Source organism: Humulus lupulus, chromosome 5 (genome assembly GCF_963169125.1).
Source record: "Humulus lupulus chromosome 5, drHumLupu1.1, whole genome shotgun sequence".
Classification (NCBI taxonomy): Eukaryota; Viridiplantae; Streptophyta; class Magnoliopsida; order Rosales; family Cannabaceae; genus Humulus; species Humulus lupulus.
In genome coordinates, this window is record NC_084797.1 from 194905369 (window position 1) to 194929133 (window position 23765).

The 23765-nt window shown below is 32.0% G+C and overlaps 1 protein-coding gene and 1 long non-coding RNA gene across 2 annotated transcripts; both read right to left on the minus strand.

Moving 5' to 3' along the window:
• Positions 1-13889: 13889 nt before the first annotated feature.
• Positions 13890-14346, minus strand: LOC133833902 (uncharacterized). The gene is made up of 2 exons (XR_009893198.1): positions 14259-14346; positions 13890-13974 (listed from the first exon to the last, which is right to left on the minus strand). It is a non-coding gene; the product is annotated as an uncharacterized LOC133833902 (long non-coding RNA).
• Positions 14347-15927: 1581 nt separating this feature from the next.
• On the minus strand, positions 15928-17299 carry LOC133779820 (exportin-1-like). The gene is made up of 3 exons (XM_062219723.1): positions 17004-17299; positions 16371-16467; positions 15928-16129 (listed from the first exon to the last, which is right to left on the minus strand). Exons 1-3 carry the CDS (start codon positions 17191-17193, stop codon positions 15928-15930), a joined length of 489 nt encoding a protein of 162 aa, XP_062075707.1. The 5' UTR covers positions 17194-17299.
• Positions 17300-23765: the final 6466 nt, after the last annotated feature.

Here is a 23765-nt window from a genome sequence, read left to right on the forward strand (position 1 = left end):
TAGTGTCAGATAATGGTACTCAGTTTGACAGTGAACTGTTTACCAATTTTTGTGAGAAAAATGGGATAATGAAAAACTTCTCCTCTGTTGCCCATCCCCAAGCAAACGACCAAGTCGAGGTTGTGAACAAGACTCTCAAAAGTTCTATGAAAAAGCAATTGGAAGAAGCTAAGGGAAAGTGGCCCGAGGAGTTGCCCCAAGTATTGTGGGCCTATCGAACCACAGCTCGCACTTCAATAGGACATACCCCTTTTTCTCTGACATATGGATGCGAGGCCATGTTACCAATCAAGGTCGAAATACCCACAATTCAGAGCCATGCTTATGATCAAGCCTCGAACCAATCCCAGCTCGCAGTAAGTCTGAACCTGATTGAAGAATGAAGCTCAATTAAAAAATGTTGCATATCAATAGCGAGCTACCTGATATTTCAATAAAAATATTCGGGACAGGAAATTCGGATTGGGAGACTTGGTGTCAAGGCGTGTGTTCCTAGCAACAAAGGACCCAGCTACTGGCATGCTCGGGCCCAATTGGGAAGGACCTTATCAAATCGAGTCAGTTATCCGACCAAGCGTCTACAAATTGGCAAGATTAAATGGGGAGTTGGTACCGCGAACATGGAATGGCGAACATCTACAACCTTACTACCAATAGTGTAGGAATGATGTCTCCTGTAACCATGCTTGTTATATGTACAAAGTTTATGTTAATAAAATTATTCGATTTTGAATAAAGTTCATTTCCGTTTCAATATGTTGTATTTTTTTCAAACTCTTTTAATTTAATAACCTGTGATCACACTCATAGGATATTAAGGGGGCATCAGTGGTATATATACACGATATTGAGGTCGCTGGTTTCTTCGGAAGTGGGTCGAGCATTGGGAGGATCTGGATAGCAGGAGGCAAGGGAGGAACACCTATTGTGGAAGCGTCGACCTGGGAAGTAGGGTCCTTTACCGAGCTCGAAATAGTTGGAGTTGGGGGAGGGGTCACCTCGGTCCTTTTAGGGACCTTAACGGGCCGACCAGATTTTTGCAAAGCTCTCAGGCGCTTGCTCTATTTGGCACCCTCACCGCTAGCGAGCACGTTCTCGAGGTCGGAGTCCATAGTACCTGCACAACCAAATCACATTAGAAAAACGATCTCAAGACGCTAAAATTGGCATAATGCAGACAATCAAAGGAATTAAAGACAAGTGACGAGGGACCTAATTGGAACTCTTCCCCGAGCTTGTGCTCGGTGACCAAGTAATTCCCCCATCTTCAGAGGAGGCTGGGGGAGTCCATTCCCTATATGTGGAAGTCAACCTCGAAAGGTCCCTATAATCGTTTGTCCCATATTGGATGGCTATTCCATCCCAGAACTCGTTCAGACTACACATAGTATCATACTTCCCTAGCCAACTATCAAACCTATGGACCGTCTCATCTACCCTGGACCATACATAAAAATTGTCCCTGTCCTCTGGGCACAAAATCAGGGTATCGAGTTTATGCTTGAGGAGGGAAGGAGACCACAAGGCCGAGCTAAGAATGACTTTACCTCTGTCACTCGAGCTCGAAGCCTCATCATTGGCGTCATTCCCTGAGCATGGACTCCTATGACGGCGAGCTGGGGATCGAGCTTTTGAACTTCACCTTGGAGGAAGGTTGCTGGTTGGGAGAGTCACAAACTCCCACTTGGTGTACTTCTTGTAGGCCCTATCGTCTGTGGATTGGTCCTTCTCCAGGAGACCACAGGCTCGAAGTCTATCTTCATGAAGAAAATAAGACAGGGAGCGCCTGCCATAAGGAAGTTGGAGCAAAGTCTCTCTATGCTCCCTCATTGCGTTCGTGGGAGTGGGACGGTGATAGCTGGCTGAAAGAATGGAATACATTATGAGATAATTCTAGCATAAACAAAAGTCGAGCATGAGAGGAAAAAGATCATGTACTTATGGATTCGCCTAAACGAATAATATCTGGAGGGAGCCAGGCCGTTCGTCCAAAAGAACGCCAGCTTAAAGTTAGGAGGATGGTTGGGCAGGTTCCCGAAGATCTTCTTCTCCCTGGGATAGCTCGAGAGGTAGTAGAAGCCATCTCCTCCCCGAGCTTGGGAGGGGTTTCTTTTCAAGCAAAAGAGATACAAAATCTATTTTGGCAAAGGCCCTTCCCACTTCAGCTCGTGGTAAAGCAACCTCAGGGCTGACAAGACCATGTATGAGTTGGTCTGGAGTTGGAAGGGCGCGAGCCCAACAAAATCCAGAAAGTCCTTAAAAAAGGACTTCAAGGGCAATAAGGCCCCTGCCCTCATATGCTCGTGGCTCCAGGCCGCGAGCTTCAACTTATTTTTGGGATTTCCATCTCTCGGGGCGTAACAGCTACGTTCATTGGAAGTCGGCGCTCGACACCTTAGCGAGCCTAAAAGTCCTAGGCCATGGAAAGCTAGGATGTTGGTTATCTTCCATAATGAGGAAACCGAGCTCCAATAATGCTCGGCTTCGAAAAACTCTCCCCTTAAGGTGGGACTGGCGGCCAGCTGTGAGGTGGATGGATGATTTGCTGATTCTTCCATCAATGAAAATTTGAGTTCGCCCCATTTGAAAGCTACCATCACTTTAAGAGTAGGGTCGAGAGGAATTGGTCTGGGCTCGGGGTCTGGGTCTGGATAGATAGCGACCCTAAGTTTTTTTTTCTCTTTTTCTCTTCGACGTCGTCGATCTAGCGTCGAAAATGAGCTCGAGTATCCTCTTGCTCACACTTCAATTCGTGCTCACGGATCAGCCGCTGGTTCTGAGTAAAGGGTGAATCTGGGCTCGGAGTTTTCGGTGAATAAGGAATCGCAAGTATTGACCCCCACTGCTTTTCCAAATTCTACGACATCTAGCAAGAAAGCGAAATGGTGAGGGCCAGTCGTACACAAGAGATTAAGGATAAAAACCAAGATGGTCAGAGCTCGAATGCTCAAGACCATGGAACAAGCTCGATCAAAAGAATGAGATCAAGCTCGGAGTGTGTATTCCACGTAAAGGGGGAAAAGTGGATTTATTTTTTAGAATCTCAGATTTTCAGGGAAAAAGTTGGCGGTGACTCAAAAAGTGATATTTTTGGGAAATGTGCAATTTGAAAACCCTAATCCTATACCCCATTTCTTGGTCTACACAATATGATATCCAAAATCAAAATAACCCAATAAAAGAGCCATATTTGCATCTTTTATGCAAAATCTGGGTTTGGAAATCCATAACATCAGATGAGCCGAAAGACTACACAATATTAACTAAAGCATTCTAGTACTAAACTAGTGTCAACAACGCGAACATGCATGGAAAAAACATAGTACATATATGAGCATATGAGATCCGGAACAGATACTTACACAATGCAGTTGGTGGATACAGAGAAATCGATGACCGAAGGATTGGTTGCAAGAACGATTTCACGGAGTCGAACAAGCCAGCATTGTTTTGCTTTCTTGGCTTGGAAAACATGCAAGAGCAGAACAAGTTTTGGGTCTTGGTTTTTTGTTCTTCTCTTATCTATGAAACCTCTGAATGCTAAAGTAAGGGAAGAAGATGGCATGGGCATATTTATAGGCCACAAAATAATGTCAAATGTCGAATTAATCGGGACAATTGGCCAAGTTTGGCATCTGATCGAACGAACGGGTATAGGTGTGGCAATGGCAGAATAAAGGTGGAAAATGAGAAGACGTGGGCATGTTGCAAACATACTTAAGTACTCTGATCATCCAATACCTAGCTAATGCGTGTCCACACTCGAGTGCAATTGATGGTACAGTTCCCAAGAAAGGCAGTTCAAAAGTTTCCTTCTCATGGGATTCGAACTGATACTTTTGTGGGGGAAAAATGTTACACCCAGATTTCAAGATGGGAAATTATGACCCCAAAAATTGGGCTCGTCAGGTGTGAGCTTGAAATATGTGCGGTCGTCATATGATCCTACAATCGGACATTTTTGAAGTAAACAACGACCTCAAGGATGTACAGCCTCGAATACGCTCTGAGCTCGCAATGGCCATAGTATGACACCTGTATATATCTCTCCCTGATTGCCTTCAGGCAAGATGCTTGAGCTCGGTAAGTGTAAGCTCGAATGTGGCAACATCGTCAACATCTACTTGTTCTGTGCATAGGCGAAACTAGGCGGCGAGTTCAATGTCAGCTGTTGATCTCAAATATTTGATGAATCCCGTATCTGGATTAATTAGTTACGTGTGAACATGTTTATTGTTGTATAATCCCAATGTTTAAGGGGTATCATTTAATCTGTTATCTGATCCCACTTTCCATGGGGCGTTTCTGTTTATGTGGGTGTAACGACCCAAATTCGCTAATAAGGCTTAAGGGCCTTGATTAGTGTGCCGGGAGGGCATAATTGGGATTAGAGTGAATATTATTGACTTTAATGTGTGCATATGTGATTAATGATATTATGTGATAATATGAATATTTATGTAATATATGTGAGAACCACATTATTATGTGGTCAGGTTCATAGAGCGCAACTCGAGACGATCCTAGGGTCAGATAGCAGGGAAAGTCACAACGGGACTTAAGATATGACTATGGACAAGTCAGGGGTATTTTAGGTATCGGGTAGTGATTTGAACTATCGGGTCACGAAAATAAATATATGGAGATATATTTGAGGTTAGGATGTCTAGGCGGGAATATTGGGGGATTTTACTGTTTTGGCCTCGGGGACAGTTCCGGCACCCCGAGCCTTGGGATTAGCTTAACAAGTAAGACAAGAGTTAGGAAGCCTTTAGGGAAAAATAAACCGACCTAATCTCTTACTCAGCTGGTTACTCTCACTCTCACTCTCAAGAAAAACAAAGGGAACTAAATTGGAAGCACTCAAGGGAATTGGGGATTGGAGCTGAAGAATTGTTGGAAGTTTGGTGAGATTCTAGAGTAAATCTTGAGGCTTAGCTCAGTGAATAAACCAGGAATGAATCAAGACTAAGGTAAGGGTTTAATCCATCTGTTTTTCTGAAATTCAACCTTAAGCTTCAGCTGGATTATTGAGGGTGTTGTTCAATTGATGATTAGGGTGGAATTGAGCAGGGGAAATCCTTGGAATCAGCTGAGTTTTGGACAAGGGAGGAGTTCAATCAAGAAGGTAAGCTTTGTTTAATGAATTGATGATTTGAGTTTGAGTTTTGACTGGTTATAACAGGGTGTTTGTGTTCTTAGAGTCTCAAGGGTTGGAGGTGAATCTTCTATGGTTTATTGAGCTGAATTCATGTTGAAATTGTGTGGCATGAGTTGGGGATTTGTTGGGTGTTGAAGTAGGAAGCTTAGGGGTGGTTTTGGTTGAGGTTTTAGGCTTTAAAATGATGGGTTTTCTGGGCACGAAGGGAAGGGCCACGGCTCTGTTCTAGAGCGCTGCGGCCCTAGGATGAAAATGGGCCAAGGAGGCTCGGCCATGGGAGGGCGCCGCGGCGCATGTTTTGTTTAAGATGGCATTGGTTCTGTTTTGAGGCAAGGGCCATGGCTAAGCTTCAAGGGCCGCAGCCCTTGGTTGCACACATGAGCTTTTGAGGGTTTTAGGCACGGGAAAGTGGTCTAGTATGCTCGGGATTGATTTCACCACCGTGCTTGGTGGAATTTGGAGCCCGGAAGTCAGCTTTGTAACCAGAAACCTATATTCGAGTATTAATGGAACCCTATACTTTGTTTGTGACTAGGTGATAAAGGCTTAGGCTCGGGAACGAATCGTGCTTGAGGGGCGTTGCTCGTAATTCAATAACCGTACAGACTAAAGGTAAGAAAACTACACCCGGTTGAATATTTGAACGGGACTAAGGGCTCCCTAATATAAATGATTGAAAGAACAGTATTATGCCATGTAAATTGTAACCAACGGCCTAAGCGAGCCACGGTTAACTTGTCCGATTGGCACGGCTCGAACACTGGTATCCGAGGACAGCTTATTATGCAATGGACTCGGTTTAAGCAGGCCGGAGTCAGTGGGTCAAACAGAGGGTGCGGCCTAAGGTGCCAGCCCTAGTATTTGTGTAAACTGAATGCTGTATTTGGCTATGGATGAGATTGTTGAGTAATCTAAGTGTGGTTGAAGTTGTTTGTACCTTGAAATATGCTTATATGCCATGGACTTGATAACTGAACATGCTTACTAGAATAACTGTGTAAGATTGCTGTATATATTGTGTATGTTGTTTTCTTGCTGGGCCTTGGCTCACGGGTGCTGCGTGGTGCAGGTCAAGGCAAAGGCAAGGCCGATTAGCCCTGATTGGAGAGCTCTGTAGGGTGAATGTACATGGCAGGCGGCTCAGCCGCCACGGTTGAGAAGATTACAGGGACAAGAGGACCAGAACCTTGTATTTTGCCTTAGTATGGCTAATATTTACTTTTAACTGTAGCATTTTGTAACCAGCTTTCGAACACTGATGTTTTGGGGATCCCTACTGCAAACTGTTTATAACTTATAAAACGTATCTTTTGAGACCAAAATGTCTTTTAACCCTAGAACACTTAAACTAATGACACATTTTTAAATTGATGACTTGATTAGCAAGTCTTGCTCTTTATAAGTACACAGTGTAGCGGTCCTGGCTATCCAGGGCGTTACAGTGGGAAATCATGCATTAAAAGGCATTATATTAATTGATTTTCATAATATCTTCCCGAAATGTGTGGGAATTAATTATGTAACATTCCCTATAAATAGAGAAGGAAGCACCATTTGTAAAGGAGAGGAATTCTGATTTCTGGAGAAAAAACTCTAGGCAACTATTCTCTGAAAAGTTTCCAGAAAACTTCAAAGTCTTAATAACATAGACTCGTAGACTAGGCAGAATTAACTGCTGAACCACGTAAAAAATCTGTTGTGTTCATCTTTACTTATTTCCTCCAATATTTCCTTGTTTAATTTGCTCTTTTATTTAAGTTGACGAAAAACAGCGTCAACACTAACTTTTCACTCGGTTGTCAGTTTAAGATGATTTATTTTTTTAATTTCAGTATATTTTTGAGATCTACACTTTTAGAATGAAAATAATTTGTCTATTAATGATTCTAATTCATGTGTTTACTAAACTAATGACTGAGAGAAGTAGATGAGAGTGAAGGGGAAAAGAATAGGAATAGTTTTCCTTCCAAACACTCAAGGACTACCCTCGATGACTCCTCTTTCTTTTTATTATAAGTTTTTTAAATTAAAAATCAAAAGACATTTTTGTCCTTTAAAAATCTATTTTACCAAAACACTACTTTAATTTTTTTTTTAATAAAAAAGATAATTTAGTCAATTTTAGAATTCCATTTCCATTTCTTGATTAAGTAAACAAGATAAAATGATTCTGATTTTCATTCCCATCAATTTTAATGAACAACATTATACAAATAATAATTCTGATTCTTCAATATTTTATTCTATTAATTTCTCTATTGATTTGTTCTGATCCCGATTATAGTCTAATAGACGTGTCATTAGAGTGACATAGAGATACTTACATAAAAATGGAGAGAGAAGAAGAGTTTGCACTCACAAAGAAGTTTTGGGTTATCAAATGAAGAAAGAAAGTGATATATGCATAATTTCAAAATAAATTTAAATCTTATCTGATAAAATGTTGATTTATAGATTTTTAATTAAAATAAAATATTTGTTATAAGTATTTTTATAATAAAAAATAGGAACACAAAAATATCTAAAAGTTTATATAATATCGATTGTATTAGTTTGTATATATGTCCCAGTTTATAGTTTTAGTTATATTAATTTTACATTAAAAAAAAAATCAAATTAGGACTTGTTTTGTTTATGTTTTATATAAATTTAATTTTTTTGATAAATGATATTTTAATATCGACTGTATTAGTCTGTATGTATATGCGCAGTTTATAGTTTTAGTTATATTAATGTTAGGTTTTAAAAAAGAAAAATCAAAATAAGATTCGTATTGTTTATATTTAATTTTAATTTTTTTTTCATAAATTATGTTTTAGGCTTTTTTTAAATGATTTTTCTTTCCATGTTTCACATTTTCATTTATTAAACATTAGTTTTATTTGAATTATTTTCTTTCTTTTCGTACTTTTTTTTTCTTCAAAAGGAACTTTAAAATATCTTATACCAATAAGAATATAATATATCTTATAATTATCTTTTATTTTTTGACAAATATATTATGTATTATTTAATTAGTTTTTTATCATTAATTTAAATGAGATATTTCAAAATATAATTAATAAAACAATAAACCAACAAACCGTTAAAGTTAACGAAATATGTTAAAGTTAATTACTGAAATATGCTAAAGTTGAAAGAAAAAAAATCATTAAAATCAGTAATCCGTTAAATACATTTATATATATATATATATTTATAAAAAAAATATCACGAATATCATATTTATAAAATTATATAGATACATGCTATTTTTGTTCTTAATTTACTTGATAGTATTATTCCACCAGGCTTGATGAACATATATATATATATATATATTTATTAGGTAGAAGCAACGTGTAATACATGTTTGTTTAGTTTTAAAGTTGTAAATATTATCTATAATTTTAATAAAAATTGTTTCGATGTTTTTAAAAATATATATAATAGAATGAATTATAGTTCTATAATATATATAAATGTTTATATCAATAATTTCTACATATATGATATCTAAACACAACATTGACATAGATATATATTTACATGAATACATGACATATTTATAAATTACAATAATATTTAAAGAGAAATTAATAATAGAAATGAAATAAGAATAGAAAAAGTCATAGTATAGATAGTAGTATACATTAATTAATTAATTTTAGTTTCTAATGTATCTCGCAGTGTCCTTTGGTGAATTTGATAAAGAAAGAGAGCTTCAATCACTTAATAAAAAAACAAACTAGCACACAAATATAAGATAAAAAATAATATGTATGCATTTATTACTTTAAATAAATATTATTTAATTATTTAAATGATCAAAAATATATTAAAAATATCATATTTTAATTAATTAATTAATTAATTTTTATTTAAGTTTATGTTTGTTCTAGTTTTTGAATTTGACAGTAACAACAATAGATTAGATATTATATGTTTAATATAATATTAATATTATATATGAATTTTAAATTTAAGTTTGTTGCTAGTTGATAGTAGATTATATTATATTATATGTTTAATATAATATTATTCTAATACGTGAAGTTTAAGTTTAATTAAATTTTATTTAAGTTATTAAACATATAGTTTTATTATTTTTAAATAATTATCATTGAAAAATATTTTTAAAATATCTTATTTTAATTTATTTAATTTTATCTAAGTTTAAGTCATGTTTACAATCTACTGTTAAATATAGGAATATTCTGTTAAATATAAGAATGTTCCGTTAAAGTTAACGGAAAAAATAAAAAACCATTAAAACTAAGAATTTTCGTTATCTACACACTTTTTATATAAACGAGATAAATGAGAGCACCAAGGAAATAATGTGTCACTCTAAAAACTCTTCAAATCACTCTATCTATTTTCTCCTTTAATCTAATTTTTTTTATTCATTTTATATATTATAATAATAATAATAAATATAATTTTTTAAATTTAAATGAGATATTTATAAGATATTATTATTTAAAAATAGATATATATTTCTTTGTGAATCTATATATATTCTAAACAATCTTTATTAATCTCATTTTTCCTCTACTCTATTTTTTTTTCCCTTCTTCTCTCTAAATTCTTTCAATTTCAATTTTCAATGAATTCTAATTCATATCTCCAAATTTGTTTGATTTACGTGTTAATGATAACACAATCCTCTCAGGTATTTATTCAATTATTAATGTTTGTTAATCTTTAAAGTTTGAGTATTTATTCAATTATTAATGTTTGTTAATCTTTAATTAAAGTTTGAGTATTTATTCAATTATTAATATTTGTTCATCTTTAAAGTTTTTATTTTAAATTATTGATCTTGATATTATAACATTTTCATCTTATTTTCCTATCATGTTTTAGATGTTATCGAATGTTTATGTTGTGTGGATGATATTGAGATTGTTGGAGGTAGTTGGAAAAAAAGAGAAATCAAAGTTTTAACAAATTAGTAAGTATAAGTTAATCGATAAATCATCAAATAGATTCTGTAGCATCATTAATCGAAAGATTTTCCATAATCTCCAATGGTGTGGAAACTATTGCGAGTTCTAATATATTATTATATTTTATTTAATTACTATTATTATTTAAAATGAATAAAAATAGAAAAAATAATAAAATTGATATAACCATCTTATTTTTTTATCTACTTATTTGTGGTTAATTAATTTACTATTATTATTTTAAATTTAAATAAGATATTAATATTTTTATTTATAATAATATGTTCATATCTATTTTTGAAGAATTTTTTTAAAATTAAAGATATTTTATAATTTTTTTTGTATATGAATATAAAATAAAATTTTAATAATTATTTTTTAAAATTAATTCAATATTATTCTCAATGAATATTATTAAATATACTACTACTATTATTATTATTATATGTAAAGTTTTGGTGCAATTTGAATTGGTTCTTATAATTATGATACAAAAGCATATAATCTCTCTCAATAATCTTTTCTTTTTTTCCGAAAGAGATACAAGTAAATAGAATAGACAAAATCCCCATTTACCATCCCATAAAAATATGCTACTACTTAGAAAATTTAATATATATATATATACATTGTAATATCTTTTAGTAGCAATAGTATATAATAACTTATCACATCTGCCAACTTCTAAAACTAACAAGTATGAATATTGTCACTGATCAATAACATATTCACACATTTAGGAAGTTACCATACAAGGTAAACAATAATCATGTCCAGAAATTCAATTCATCAAATCTAAATGAAGTAAATGTCCTCTATGCATAAAGGAACTTAATAACGGAAGCAAAAAACCCTTAAAACTTGGGTTTATAGAATTAAGCTACTCAAGTTCCATTTGTTCCTAAGCTCAAATAAAAAACAAATTAAAATCTAGGATACTGTCATTGTCTTGACAATAATGTGATAAGCCAATTTAAACAACTTTATTTGGAAAAAACATAAATATACTTATAAAGTTCGTTGTCGGATATATTTTAAATGATGACAATGTCAAAATTGGAAAATATCACAGATTTAAAAAAAAATAAAAAATAAAAGGAGAATTCAAGTCAAAATCTCTAATCTATTTCTAATTTTCTACATTTTCTTATTCTATTTTATTTGATTTATGATTATTAAATAATTTTAAAAAATAAAATATCTAAAATCATCAATAACGGCAATACGTCTTCCGTAACTTTTTTTAATATTTATTGTTGACCCTCATTTTGGTCAACTGACACGGAGTCAAATGCTTGATGTGATGGAAAGTATTGAAAAGATCTAATGGAAAGAAAAATAAACAACACAACAATTTATAGTGGTTCGGCCCCAAGAATTGGTAATGACCTACGTCCACTTAAGCTATTATTGATCTTGATTCTCAAAGGGGTGATCAATGAACTAGGGTTCTTGAGTTTCACACGCCTTTGAAGGATGAGTAATACAACCGAAAGATAATAGCCAAAATTCTCTTCTAAAGCATAAACAAAAATTAGCCAAAAGTCCCTCCCTTGAGCTATTTCTCTCTATTTATAGGCTCAAGGTGGGTTACATGAATCAATCAAAGATATTTTTACCTAATTAATCGGATAATCATGTATAAATAGAAATAATCTCGGATATGATTACAATTGTACAAGATTGCTCATAAATATACAGATTATACGAGCAGTCTGGTCGTATATAAAACTCAAATGATGTGCAGGGGAACATCCCTGATCGATGGTCGAACAGAACCTCTGCCAGGTGTCAGACACGTGTTGAAAATATTTACCACGTCATCCATACCTGCTTTTCGGATAACATTTATTATTAACTAATTTTCTAATAATTATTATAATAAATCAACCATATATAAATTCACATTTATCTTGACGATCTTCCAATTCATGATAATCTTTTTATTGTTTCATATTTCAAATTCAATTTAAAATATCTTTATTTATTTATATATAACTAATTTTTTAATAATTATAATAATAAATAATCATATATAATTGACATTTATTTCAAAATTTTACATCTGAATTTATCTTTCTATTGTTTTGACATTTCAAATTCAAAATAAAAATATTTTTTATTTATATTTAAATAAATATTTAGGAATAACTAATTTTTTAATAATTATAATAATAAATTAATCATATCTAAATTGACATTTATCTTCAAGATTTATTGTTTTGATATTTCAAATTTAAAACCAAAATATCTTAACAATTAAAAATATCAACATATATACACGTGATATTAATTTGATGAAGAACATTATTAATTAAATTAATAAAAATATTTATTTAAAAATGAATGATTATGCAAAAGGTCATGATTTATAAATTTTCTATCCTAAAAATATAAAAATCTTAAAAAATTTATATAATAAACAAAAAAACAACGCAACACTACAAGAAAAAACAGTATTCATAACACTTAAAAACTGCTAACCGGGAGTATTGATAACACTTCTGAAAACGCTAACATAGCCCATGTTATTAAAAGTCCTGTCTTTTCTATAACAGTATTTGAATGTTATGTTCGATGTTATCTCAAACTATTCAATAACACATTTTGAGTTGCTATAATATTCAAATAATAACATTTAGTTAGAGTATTTGGTTATAAATTTGACATTTAATCTTATACTTTTAGCATAACACTTTTCAACTATTACATTTTATTATTTTGATAACGTTTTTAGTTTGTTATATTATATAAATCATAACGATTTGTTACGCTTATAATATGTTTCTAAATCATAACATATTAAAAGTCTAGTAATAAAATTTTGTTACTTTAGTGTGGATAATATATTTTAAATTGTATTTTAAGAAGTATACTTGTAAGGTTTTTTTTAATTAAAAGATTTTCATTATTGTATTTTGATAAAAAAAAATCAAAATTAATCATAAAATGTAATTCTCAATAGATTGATAAACCATAAGTATTACATTAAAGAATAACTAATTCAAACTATGAATGTGTCTACTTCATGAGATCTTAGTTCTAACTTAAGTTTGAAAGCATAACATAATAAAGTTTTATAATCTTGAACATTTTTTACTTCAAAAATGAAAAACAAAAATATTACAAGATACACAAAAAGTAAACCATGCATGAAACTTGCTCCATTCTTCAATTCATCATCCTTTGTGCACTTGTCTTTGTTGTGAGTCCATTTGCTTAACTACAACAAAATTTAAATAATTAATACTTCAACTTTTTGGAGGGTTAGCTTTACTCTAATGAATTATGAGAATGAGAAAATAAAGTCAGCCTGGACACAAAAAAAAATTGAGAAATCCCTCTACTGAAAACTACATAGAGAGGGAGAAGGATGGAGTACTTGCTTCACAGAGACATGAAAATTACAAGAAAATGCAAAACTAAAGACACTTGAAAAAAAAAAAAAGGAAATTCAATTTTTCTTATTTTACAGTACCAAAAAGACTAATCTAAACAAGATAATCAAGGCACTAATTCTGCCATAGGAAGATAATAAAAATACCAATGTCCAATCCAGTATCAAGTCAAAATACTAATTCAACCACTGTCATATTTTTTCATTAATCCAATCACAATACTTTCAGCCACTATTACACCAAAATACACCAGTAAAAAGAAATCTAATTTTTTTAAACACTTTTATACAAAATAAATCCCATCACATCTGTTACTTATAAATAAAAGTACAAATTCAAACTGTAACAGAGTGAGGTTGGTTAACAAATCATAGCTTGGTTAGAGTTGCAAGATTCTTACTCTGTCAAAATTGCTCACCCATAGAGAATTGTTGGGATTAGGCCATGATTTGAAGCAGAATCAGTTATGGGAGCAAAAACAAGTCTACAACAGAAATGAAAAAGAAAAACAAATGAGTGCATTATAAATGGAAGAAAAAACTCTGAGCATTAAATATAAAACAATGAAATGAGCATCTGTAATACTAAAATGCCTGGTTGAAGCTGTAACAAATGTTAAATTAGATAAGAATTGACAACTTAACATTTGAGAGCACCATGATCCAACCAATAAACACGCACATGGAGCTCTCCATTCTACCATTAATTTATTTATACAAGTAATAGAAGCATTTTCAATACAACTCCGAGTCGTTTCAGCTTTCTTACCTCCAGCATTCAAATTTTTGACCTATCCAGAAGGCATTGAGGATTTCTTGGACTTTCCAATGGATGGCACATTTTGTCCACTACTATAGCTGAGAATGCCACCCATCACTAGCCAGTCCTTTTGCCATCAATATACAATCAAAATTATACACAACTCATAATATACACCAAGTAAAACCAAAATTTGAATTAGGAAAAAAAATCATAAACCCGATTATAACCCAAGTATTATTATTATATATATAATGTATACACTAAAAAAATAGGAAGCTAGCTAATATCTCATACAACAAAAAGGTTAATGGGTTACTGTGGCAAGATTAATACATGCTTCAGAATCTAGCAACATATCCATTAGATAACAATGACAAAATCTCATTTTCTCATCAAACAAACACTTATTTCAGATGAAGTTTACTAGAGCATACCAAAGATAAAATAATATTGATCAAAAGGACCACTTGTTTCAGTTTAAGATGTGAAAATTCAACCCATATTATTATTCCATGGTTAAGCTTTTTTGGCTATGAAAAATTGTAATCGTATAGAACCTTCTGGTGTGATTAATGGCACTGAAATATTCAACATCTGCCAAGTGGGAATAACTTGAGTTATGTATTGTCAACTAGGCTGTTATGCATGGTGGAAATGCCTAAAACTATATAGCTTAAGAGGCTAAGCTATATATTAATATTTGGTTTGAAAATTTTGCAAAAGAACGTCAATCTTCTGTTTTTGAAGAGAAAAAATATGACTGTAATATAAACAGGTAATATACTGTTGTTGATTCTAATTTTCTCTCTATGAAACTATTGATATAACTTCCTTGAAGTAAGAACTAAATAAATTGATAAGATGAGTATATTTGTTCAAGTAAAAGTGAAATAACCCCAAAAAATTCAAACACCAACTCTAATGAATGAAAGTCAAGGAAGAAAGTTCACAAAAATACTTAATATAGATAATAGGCAATAGATAAAACATAATGATAATAACAATTAACCACAACAATAATAAAATTTAGAAAGATTGTATCTTAGAGACAATCTTGAAAATAAAACAAAGTTCATGTCCTGGAAGCAATCTCTTGAGTAAAGCATTGGCAACTTCATGAACTGAATGAGATATACTTTTGGAGCCCAAAAGTACAAACTATCACACAATAACTCACAAAAACAGAGAGAGAAAGAAAGCAAGAGGTTATTACAAACAGGTTCTCAGATGCAACCAGATTTTTAAATATATATATATAAAAATAGAGAAAAAAACCTCTGGTTTTGTGTAAACTTTTGGTAATAGTCTATAGAAAATGAACAAAAAGACAACAGGAAGTAATTGAGCCTAATAATCTTGCAGTAAAACCAATTCAGGAAAAAAATCATTCCAACACTCTAATTTGGTGAAAAAATCATAGCATTTCAATTCCTATACTGATTCGATTTTGAGGCCATTCTCATGTACAAATGTCTCTTAAGTTGAAACACAATTATCATTAAACAAATAAATAGAGAAAGCTTCTCTAGCTAGTAGCTACTAATCAACAATATCCAGAACACAAAATATTATATTTACCAAGACTTTTATTTATTTAATTCAATAAAACTCATAAACATTTCAAATCTGAATGTCTAAGAAAATAAGAGCATCAATCCAGTGGAAGAAAGAAAGCTTACTTCTGACATGCTCTACCAGGGCAGCTTGGTTCATGTTTTATGCATTTCCCAGCTATGTCACTCCTATTCAATGCCCTGAGAGCTGCATCAGCAACTCGAACATCATAAAATTCTATGAACTCAAACAATTTGTTCACAACAGTTTTTAGGAACTTCCAGTGAGCTCTTAGAAACCTCGGGTACTGTCCAACAACATACCTACAGAAAGAGAGGAGGATTATGTACAAGATTTCAAAAAAGTACTGGTTGTATACCTCCAACCAAGTTTCTCATAGTTCTCAAATTTACGCAATTAAAATCAAGTGGCTAAAATTCATGGTTTCTACAAATGAACAAAGAATCTGGATGGAATGAGGTGTTATGGCCTGGCAGGCTATATCTATGTGCATTCCACCTCAACTCAAGATAGATAATCAATCATTCAATCATGAATACGTACATAATGTTACTTGCGATGACAGCTTTGTTATCCTTCCCTTTCGTGATTTCGCATAAATTCAGCAAGTCACGAATGACCATAACCAAAAACTGTTCTCCTGCCAAAGCAAACCAACATAAAAAAATATGAAGGGCAAACATTGACCTCCAGAACATGAATGTTTCTTATGCATTTGATGATGCAAACACATTATCAAGAAACAAGTATAACATTTTAATAAATAAATAAATAATTTTAAAAAGAAAAAACCTATTCAAACCCACATATTTTCCCAAATGAGAGGGGCATGTAATAGTGATCTCTGGGTTCTACATCAAGATCCCTAACACCACATGACAGATGCATGGACATTGCCCTCACAAACTCATAACAATATGTGGTGTAACTAACATTTACAAGGAAATAAAGTACAAGCTTACATTGACACATGTGACTATCTTTGATCAGAATAAACATTTTTTTGTAGTCAAAATAGAAATGCCAAGTAAACTGTTATCACAACTAGGGAGGTGGGACGTAGACAATATCTCGAGAAGTAAATGATGAGTTTATAGTTGAATCAGAAAGTATAAGCAGTGACCACAAATAGAAAATGAGTAGAAATAACATTTATAAGGTAAGTTAAAAATGTACCTGTTCTTCCATCATCGAACCAGATATAGACCTTGTTGCCCAACATAATGTGTTTAAGTTGTTCCAATACCAATCCTTGCCACTTAATTGTTTTCTTAGCTTCTTTAGCATCTGCATCATACAAGAAGAATAGACAGCATAAGATAGAATTTATAATGAAAATAATATATAACACAATCAAATGACACATTTTCTCTGCAAGTGTCTGACAAGATAGAAACAAGGTGTTCCATTATAATTATACATGCAGAAAATAATTTCAATTGAATGGCCAATAAAAGAAATTCCCCACTCATATTTTTCCTCAAACTATTCACTATCAGCAGCCCCCAAGCTGCAGCCACATGACTTGAAAGAAATTTTCACTCAAAATAGGTCGCATCATAACAGAAATATTATTAGACATAAATATAAATAAAAACTATAGCTAACACAAGCTTTTACTAACTTTGGTACAAATAGAAAACATGAAAAATATTTCAATACATTTACTACTTTATTTTCCATAAACCCATACCAGCTTTTCTGTGTCCTCGTGATCAAGATGTGACAAATATATCAAAGTCTCCCTCATGATCTGCAACAATAATAGACCATAGCAATTTGGTTAAGGAAAGTTGCCATAATAAATAAGAGTTCAAGCAATTTTATACCTTCATTCCCTTTATTACATCCTCAAGTGTAATAACCTGTAATAGAGACAAAAAAAATAAGTCTGGATTAATAAAAAAAATGTTTTGCAACTGTTAATGAGAACACAAAATAGTAGCACCACCAACACAAAACATAGACCATCAAAAATCAATATCATATTCAAATTTCATGCAAAGATCAAAGTAGCCCCTCACTTCAAAAAAAAAAAATCAGCCCCTCTTCTTCACGGAGTAGGCTCAATCACCTTCATCACTTAAAAAAAACAATATATATATGTATATATTACTATACTACAAACACAAAGAATGTATATATGTGTGTGTCTATATTCATATTCAAATGATTTATTCACATTAAACTGAAAACTGAACAAACTAAAAGATATATGAGCACCTGAGAGAAGCGTAACCCATTAAATCTACCACTACTAAGGTTATTCATAAAGACTTTAAGATTGGAGCACTCATAAGAATATCACACGAATGGAAGAAAAAATAAACAGTCACTTAATCAAAAGGCAAAACTAATCACTGTTAAATCAAAATCTTGATATTCTGTCAATTATTAAAAAAAAGGCAGATTAATAACTTATCAAATGATATTTCTCTTCTTCCAAAAGAGCCATCATCAATTTACTCAAAAAACTACTAATAAAAACCCAAAATAACTATTTATATCTTAGTCGAATCCTTAAACTAGCTAACAACAATAGGCATACTACCGAATCCAAAGCAGATCTGCAAAATAGACCAGGTCAAGCATACTACCTCACAGAGATGTTCTTGCCTAGGTTCTTGCTTCCAGCAGGGAAGATACCACCATGACTCGCATGAGGGAGACAGAGCACCGTGACTCGTATTGGAATGACTCGAACCTGCGTGCTCCAGCGACTCAACAAAATGGAAAGAGTGCTCCAGCAACTCGCGTGATGGATGGAAAGAGAGAGGCAAAAAAAAAAAAAACAGAGGTAATGGGTGAAAGCTAGTAGATCCACTCAAAATAAGAGCATAACCGTCGAAAGCAGGGAGAGAGAGAAATATCGTCGAGCCCACGCACCATTGAGCCCCGTTTCCATCGCTGTCCAGCCTCTTGCGCCAGCCACCTACATGAGAAATGGTAAAACTTGAAGACAGATCCAAGAGGTTAGATGTGAAGGAGATAGAGAAGTGAGACTGAGAATAGAGAAGTGAAGGAGATAGAGTTGACTGAGAATAGAGTTAAGAAGTGAGAGAGGGAATGAGAGACTGAGAATAGAGTTAGGGATTGAGAAGTGAGAGAGACGGGATGAGAAAGGTTGGGTTAGATAATAAAACCAAAAAAACACGCGTGTATTTTAATTGGCGCCTATTATTTCAGTTGCCGCCTGTTTCTTATTATTTACCCATAGCATTAATAACGCTTTTTAAATTTTGTCATATTTGACCGTAATATTTGGTCAAAAATGTTGTAGTGTGCAAAGCGTATAAAATAATACTAATATTAAATAAAAGCACACGTACAATAAGTGGTTTGAATTTTATTTTTGCCACTTTAATTATTCCGAATTTCTCGAAAATCTGCAGGAGGCTCGCTATATAATGAACATTATTATGAAAAAAAGAATTACGGTCAAGACACTCTTACGTATTCATATAAGGAGCATATTGCGGTTATGGTGAAAATGAATCACTTACTCACAATCTCCAAAAAAATATTTAAAAATATATATTTTTTAATCTTTACAAAAAACTGCGCGAAGCGCGACTATGCTTTATAATTTTATGATAATTTGGGTATAAAATTGAACAATAAAATCATTTAAAAATAAATTATTATCTACATAATTAAAAAAATATGATATTTTTATTCATCAAACATGTTGATGATTCAATAGCTATTTGAACATTTATCGAATTAACAATACAAAAAATATATATATAATTCTTAATTCTTTGAAAATATAGTTTTTTTAAGATCTTTAAAAATATAGATTTTTATATGTTGTTTTTCTATAAATCATATTGTTATTGAATATGCATAATGCTTAGTAAATGTTGGTTCAAACATATGTAATCATATTAAATTATATTCTTGTGACAACAATTTTTGGTAGTGATGAATTCTTAATTTTTACTTATACAAGTTTTTTTTGTCGCATTTTACTAATACAAGTTCTAAATATATAAATAATGGCGTACTCACTTTTCTTTTATTTGTGTTCACTTTCTTCCAAAGATCAAAACAAATAAAACATATATACTTGTTTTTTCACCTTCCTTTTGATAAAATTATGAAGCATATACACACTCTCACTCATTTAATTTTACATTAATTTGTTATGCTTTCATCACTCTTGGTTTCTACTCATGATACAAATTAAAGTGATCAAGGTACTACAAACAGGGACAATATTAAACAACTGAAATAGATATGAATAGTTTATAGTTTATCAAGCTTATAAATATTTTATCAAGAGTCAAGCATTATGCTTATTTCATAATATTATTTAAGTATTATAAAAAATGTCATTATAGATTCTTTTATAACATTTTGTGCTTGTTATATTTATTCAATAGTCAAACATTATGCTTATTTCATGTCATTATTTAAGTGTTATAAAAAATGTTATTATAGATTCTTTTATAATATTTTGTGCTTGTTATTATTATATTAATGATAACTTTTGGTTATATTTTTTCTTTTTTTATTTATATTATATTATAATCAAATTTATATTTTGTTCTTTGATAACAATATAATGATAAAAAAAAGCATTAGATCTTAAAAAAATGTCAATATCATCATATTAAGTAACTCGATCCAAATACATGTTTCACTTAAGTGAACCATCTTTCAAAAAGTAAAGTTTAGAGAATCAAAGTCATCATAATAAACTTCTAGCTAAAAGGTTTAGCTAAAATTTGAAAAAACTTCTATGTGTTCACTTTAAAATTAAACAACGAAATCTAAAGATATTTTGATGCTTTGTTATTTCCACTAGATTTGAAAGCCTATTGTCGAGCCCAAAAATTGTACCATGACTTTCCATTTGATTCCATCTACCTGTGTCTTGGTCAGAAATGAAACAACAACAACAATATTAAAACACTATTAATGTTAAAAGACATAAATATTATATTAATGCATGGTTTATACTACTAAAGCAAGCCAACAAGATATTTTCCATTATAAAAAGTACAAGGAAAAGAAAACACACCTCAAGAGCCTAACTATATGAAGATATATGGCATCACAACCAACTGCATTAGAACCCAAAATATACATTATTAAATTACTTGACATATATATAAAAAAAGCAAATAGTAGAGTAGTAATGTAGAGTTTGCAAAATATACTTACTTGGTCAGTTCATTCTTACTTTTTCAGTTGGCCATGCAATTATACTACCAATAGCATCTTTCATATGGCAAATGTTAGATGTAGGCCTCCAAAGAAATGCATTGGGTTTTTTGTAAAATCTATTCCCACTTTTATGGCATTTGGACCAAGAGGAACATGATGGACCTCATCTTTTGGGTCACTTGAAATGAAGTATCCATCTGCAATAATATCTCCAGATCCAGTCCAATCCAATATTTTGTTTTTTTGGCCATATATGTTATCCCTTGCACTCTTTAAGAATAGTGGCAATAGTTAGAATTCATTTATAAGAAGTGGAGAAAGTTTAAGAATTAATGATTAGGAAGTTACCACAGGAGATGATGGAACATAGGCATTTGATTGCTCCCCACTTTGAACAGGTTCATTCTATATTGATATTACACATCAACCATTAGTTGAATGGAAAACTATTTAAACATAAGAAACACTAATTATAACCAAATTCATGAAAAAAATAACTTACCTGATTTTTTAGTAAAGATTGAATTAGTTGCTCCATGTGTGACTCTATCCTTCAACTCATTACATTGATCTTTTATTTGAATCATATGATCATCTCGTTTAGAAACAATTTCCAACTTTGACCGAGTAACTCCTCTTCCAAAAGCCCTCAAATGTGTATTCTTTTCAGGGCCAAGCACCTTTGTTAGAATGTCATCATTAACACTTGTAGTTGAAGAATTAGTTAGATCTTTTTTATATTCTTCCACTAAATCCTGAAAATATATATGTAAAATCAACAATGGTAATATTTAGATGAAAAGTATGTAATAAAAACAAATAAAATCATACTTAAATAAGGTTAGTCCATACAAAAGCTTCAACCACTTCTGAATTTACAGGTTCACAATTTTTCTTCTTATGTGCATTAGTCCAAACATAAACTCTAGAAGGTGCTTCTTTGCTTCTGCTATTATAGCGAAGGATGTAAAAAAATATAAATAAAAATTTGAGATAAAATCAATTTCTTATAAATCACATACAAATAGATCTAATTTTACCAATTCTTCAGTCAAGCGTGCATATCCTTTATGGCTACAAGTGTGAGGCAATTGCTTTGTTCGTATCTTTCTAAATTTCTCACTTTTCGCCTATTAGAATCCAAGATTAATGATAATAGTATTAATCATAAATGAACTTGAATTTGTAATAAGTTTAGAACAAACATTGAAATTAAGGTACCTTAAACTCAGCACTAGTTTTTTCTCTAACATAAATTTTCCACTCAATTTTTGACTTGATGTTATTAGGTTTTAGGTTCATTCTTGCTTCTTCATTGGGTGCTTTCCTAATTTTAGAAACCAATCTTGATTTTGAAGCTCTCCAAAGATATTTCATTGTTCTGAAGACATAGTACTTTTTCCATTCTTTGTCAACCTTATATCTTGCCTAGTAAAAAATCAAACATGCAAATATATTAGCGTCAATAAACTGTAGCAAACTTTATGATCATAAAAAATAGTACAATAAATATTGATGGGACTTTATACCCAAATAGATTTCCATAAAACTTCTTTCATTCCTGGAGTGATCTTCCTCCAATCAGTTATTGTTATTGGCACAATTTCTCTCACAAGTGCTCCTAAAAAAGAAGACAATTTTACCGATGTTGTACCAATTGGTTGTCCTTTGGAATTAAACTTCACTTCCAAACGACCATCACTATCAGCTGCAATAGACTTCATTTTAGTTGGGCCTCTTGTTCTCTTTTTTGTACGTTTTTCTATGTGGTCAACAACTTCTTGATCTACTGCACAGTTATCAGCAATTGATTTTGATGAGCTTCCAAGATCTTTGCCCCTAATGATTGTAGGTGAGGTGACTTTCGTGTTGCCATTAATGGCCCACGATTATCTTCTATAGGAGTTTGATGTGTTTTCCCAAGTACCCTTTTGTGAGATCCCCTAGTATTGGCTACTGGTGAATCTAACATTGGAGTAGATGAAGTTTGAGTGGGTGTTTTTGCCAATGTATGATAAAATCTAATGAGAGGTGTTAATTTCTCTCTCTCAAATGTTTTTTTCCTAAGAGACCTCTTTCTCTTAGTGGAGCTTATATGAGTTGTGGTTGTTTCTATATCTGCAGAATGGTTTTCTCTTAGTATCATCTTTCGTTGTGATGTCATTTTTGGAGGCATATCTTGTGGTAGTACCTTATTTAATGCATGAAATTAACTCAACATTAATGTATGAAATCAAGTCCAAAAAACATAAATATATGTGTAAGAATTATAATTAATTAATGGGGTAGTATACTAAAATGCAAAAGAAAAGTCAAACTACACACAATCATTAGATACCCTGAATTTAAGAAGTACATCATTCTAATATCAGTGTCAACAAGCTTGTACATCATTCTAATATCAGTGTTAGCAAACATGTACATCATGATATTCCAAATAACAAGTACAAGTACTATAAGATTAGTTCAATTGTCAAGAAAACAACAACATGATATTCAAACTAACGTGCCCTCACAATCCACCCTCACATATTGATCTTCTTCAAGTACATCATCTAGCTCAGTTTCAAAATTTTCTTCTGAAATGATAGGCATATATACTCATGCTTATCATAATAAGCCAAGTCATAAAATCCTTTAGGGGGTGCCCTCAACATCACATACCAACTGGAAGAATCATGTTCTCTAGAGTAGAAAACTTGTTTAGCTTGTGAAGCTAAAATGAAAAGGTCTTTAACAAATTGTGATTGACTTTGGTGCAGGTTA

Excerpts from the sequence above, each read along its gene's own strand:
- LOC133779820 (XM_062219723.1), bottom strand. The coding sequence starts at position 17,193 with ATGTGTCATTTGATTGTGTTATATATTATTTTCATTATAAATTCTATC. Across the intron at positions 16,468-17,003 it reads GTTCGATGATGGAAGAACAG|GAGAACAGTTTTTGGTTATG; the intron begins GTACATTTTTAA and ends TTGCTTTGGCAG. Across the intron at positions 16,130-16,370 it reads GTCATCGCAAGTAACATTAT|GTATGTTGTTGGACAGTACC; the intron begins GTACGTATTCAT and ends CTCTTTCTGTAG.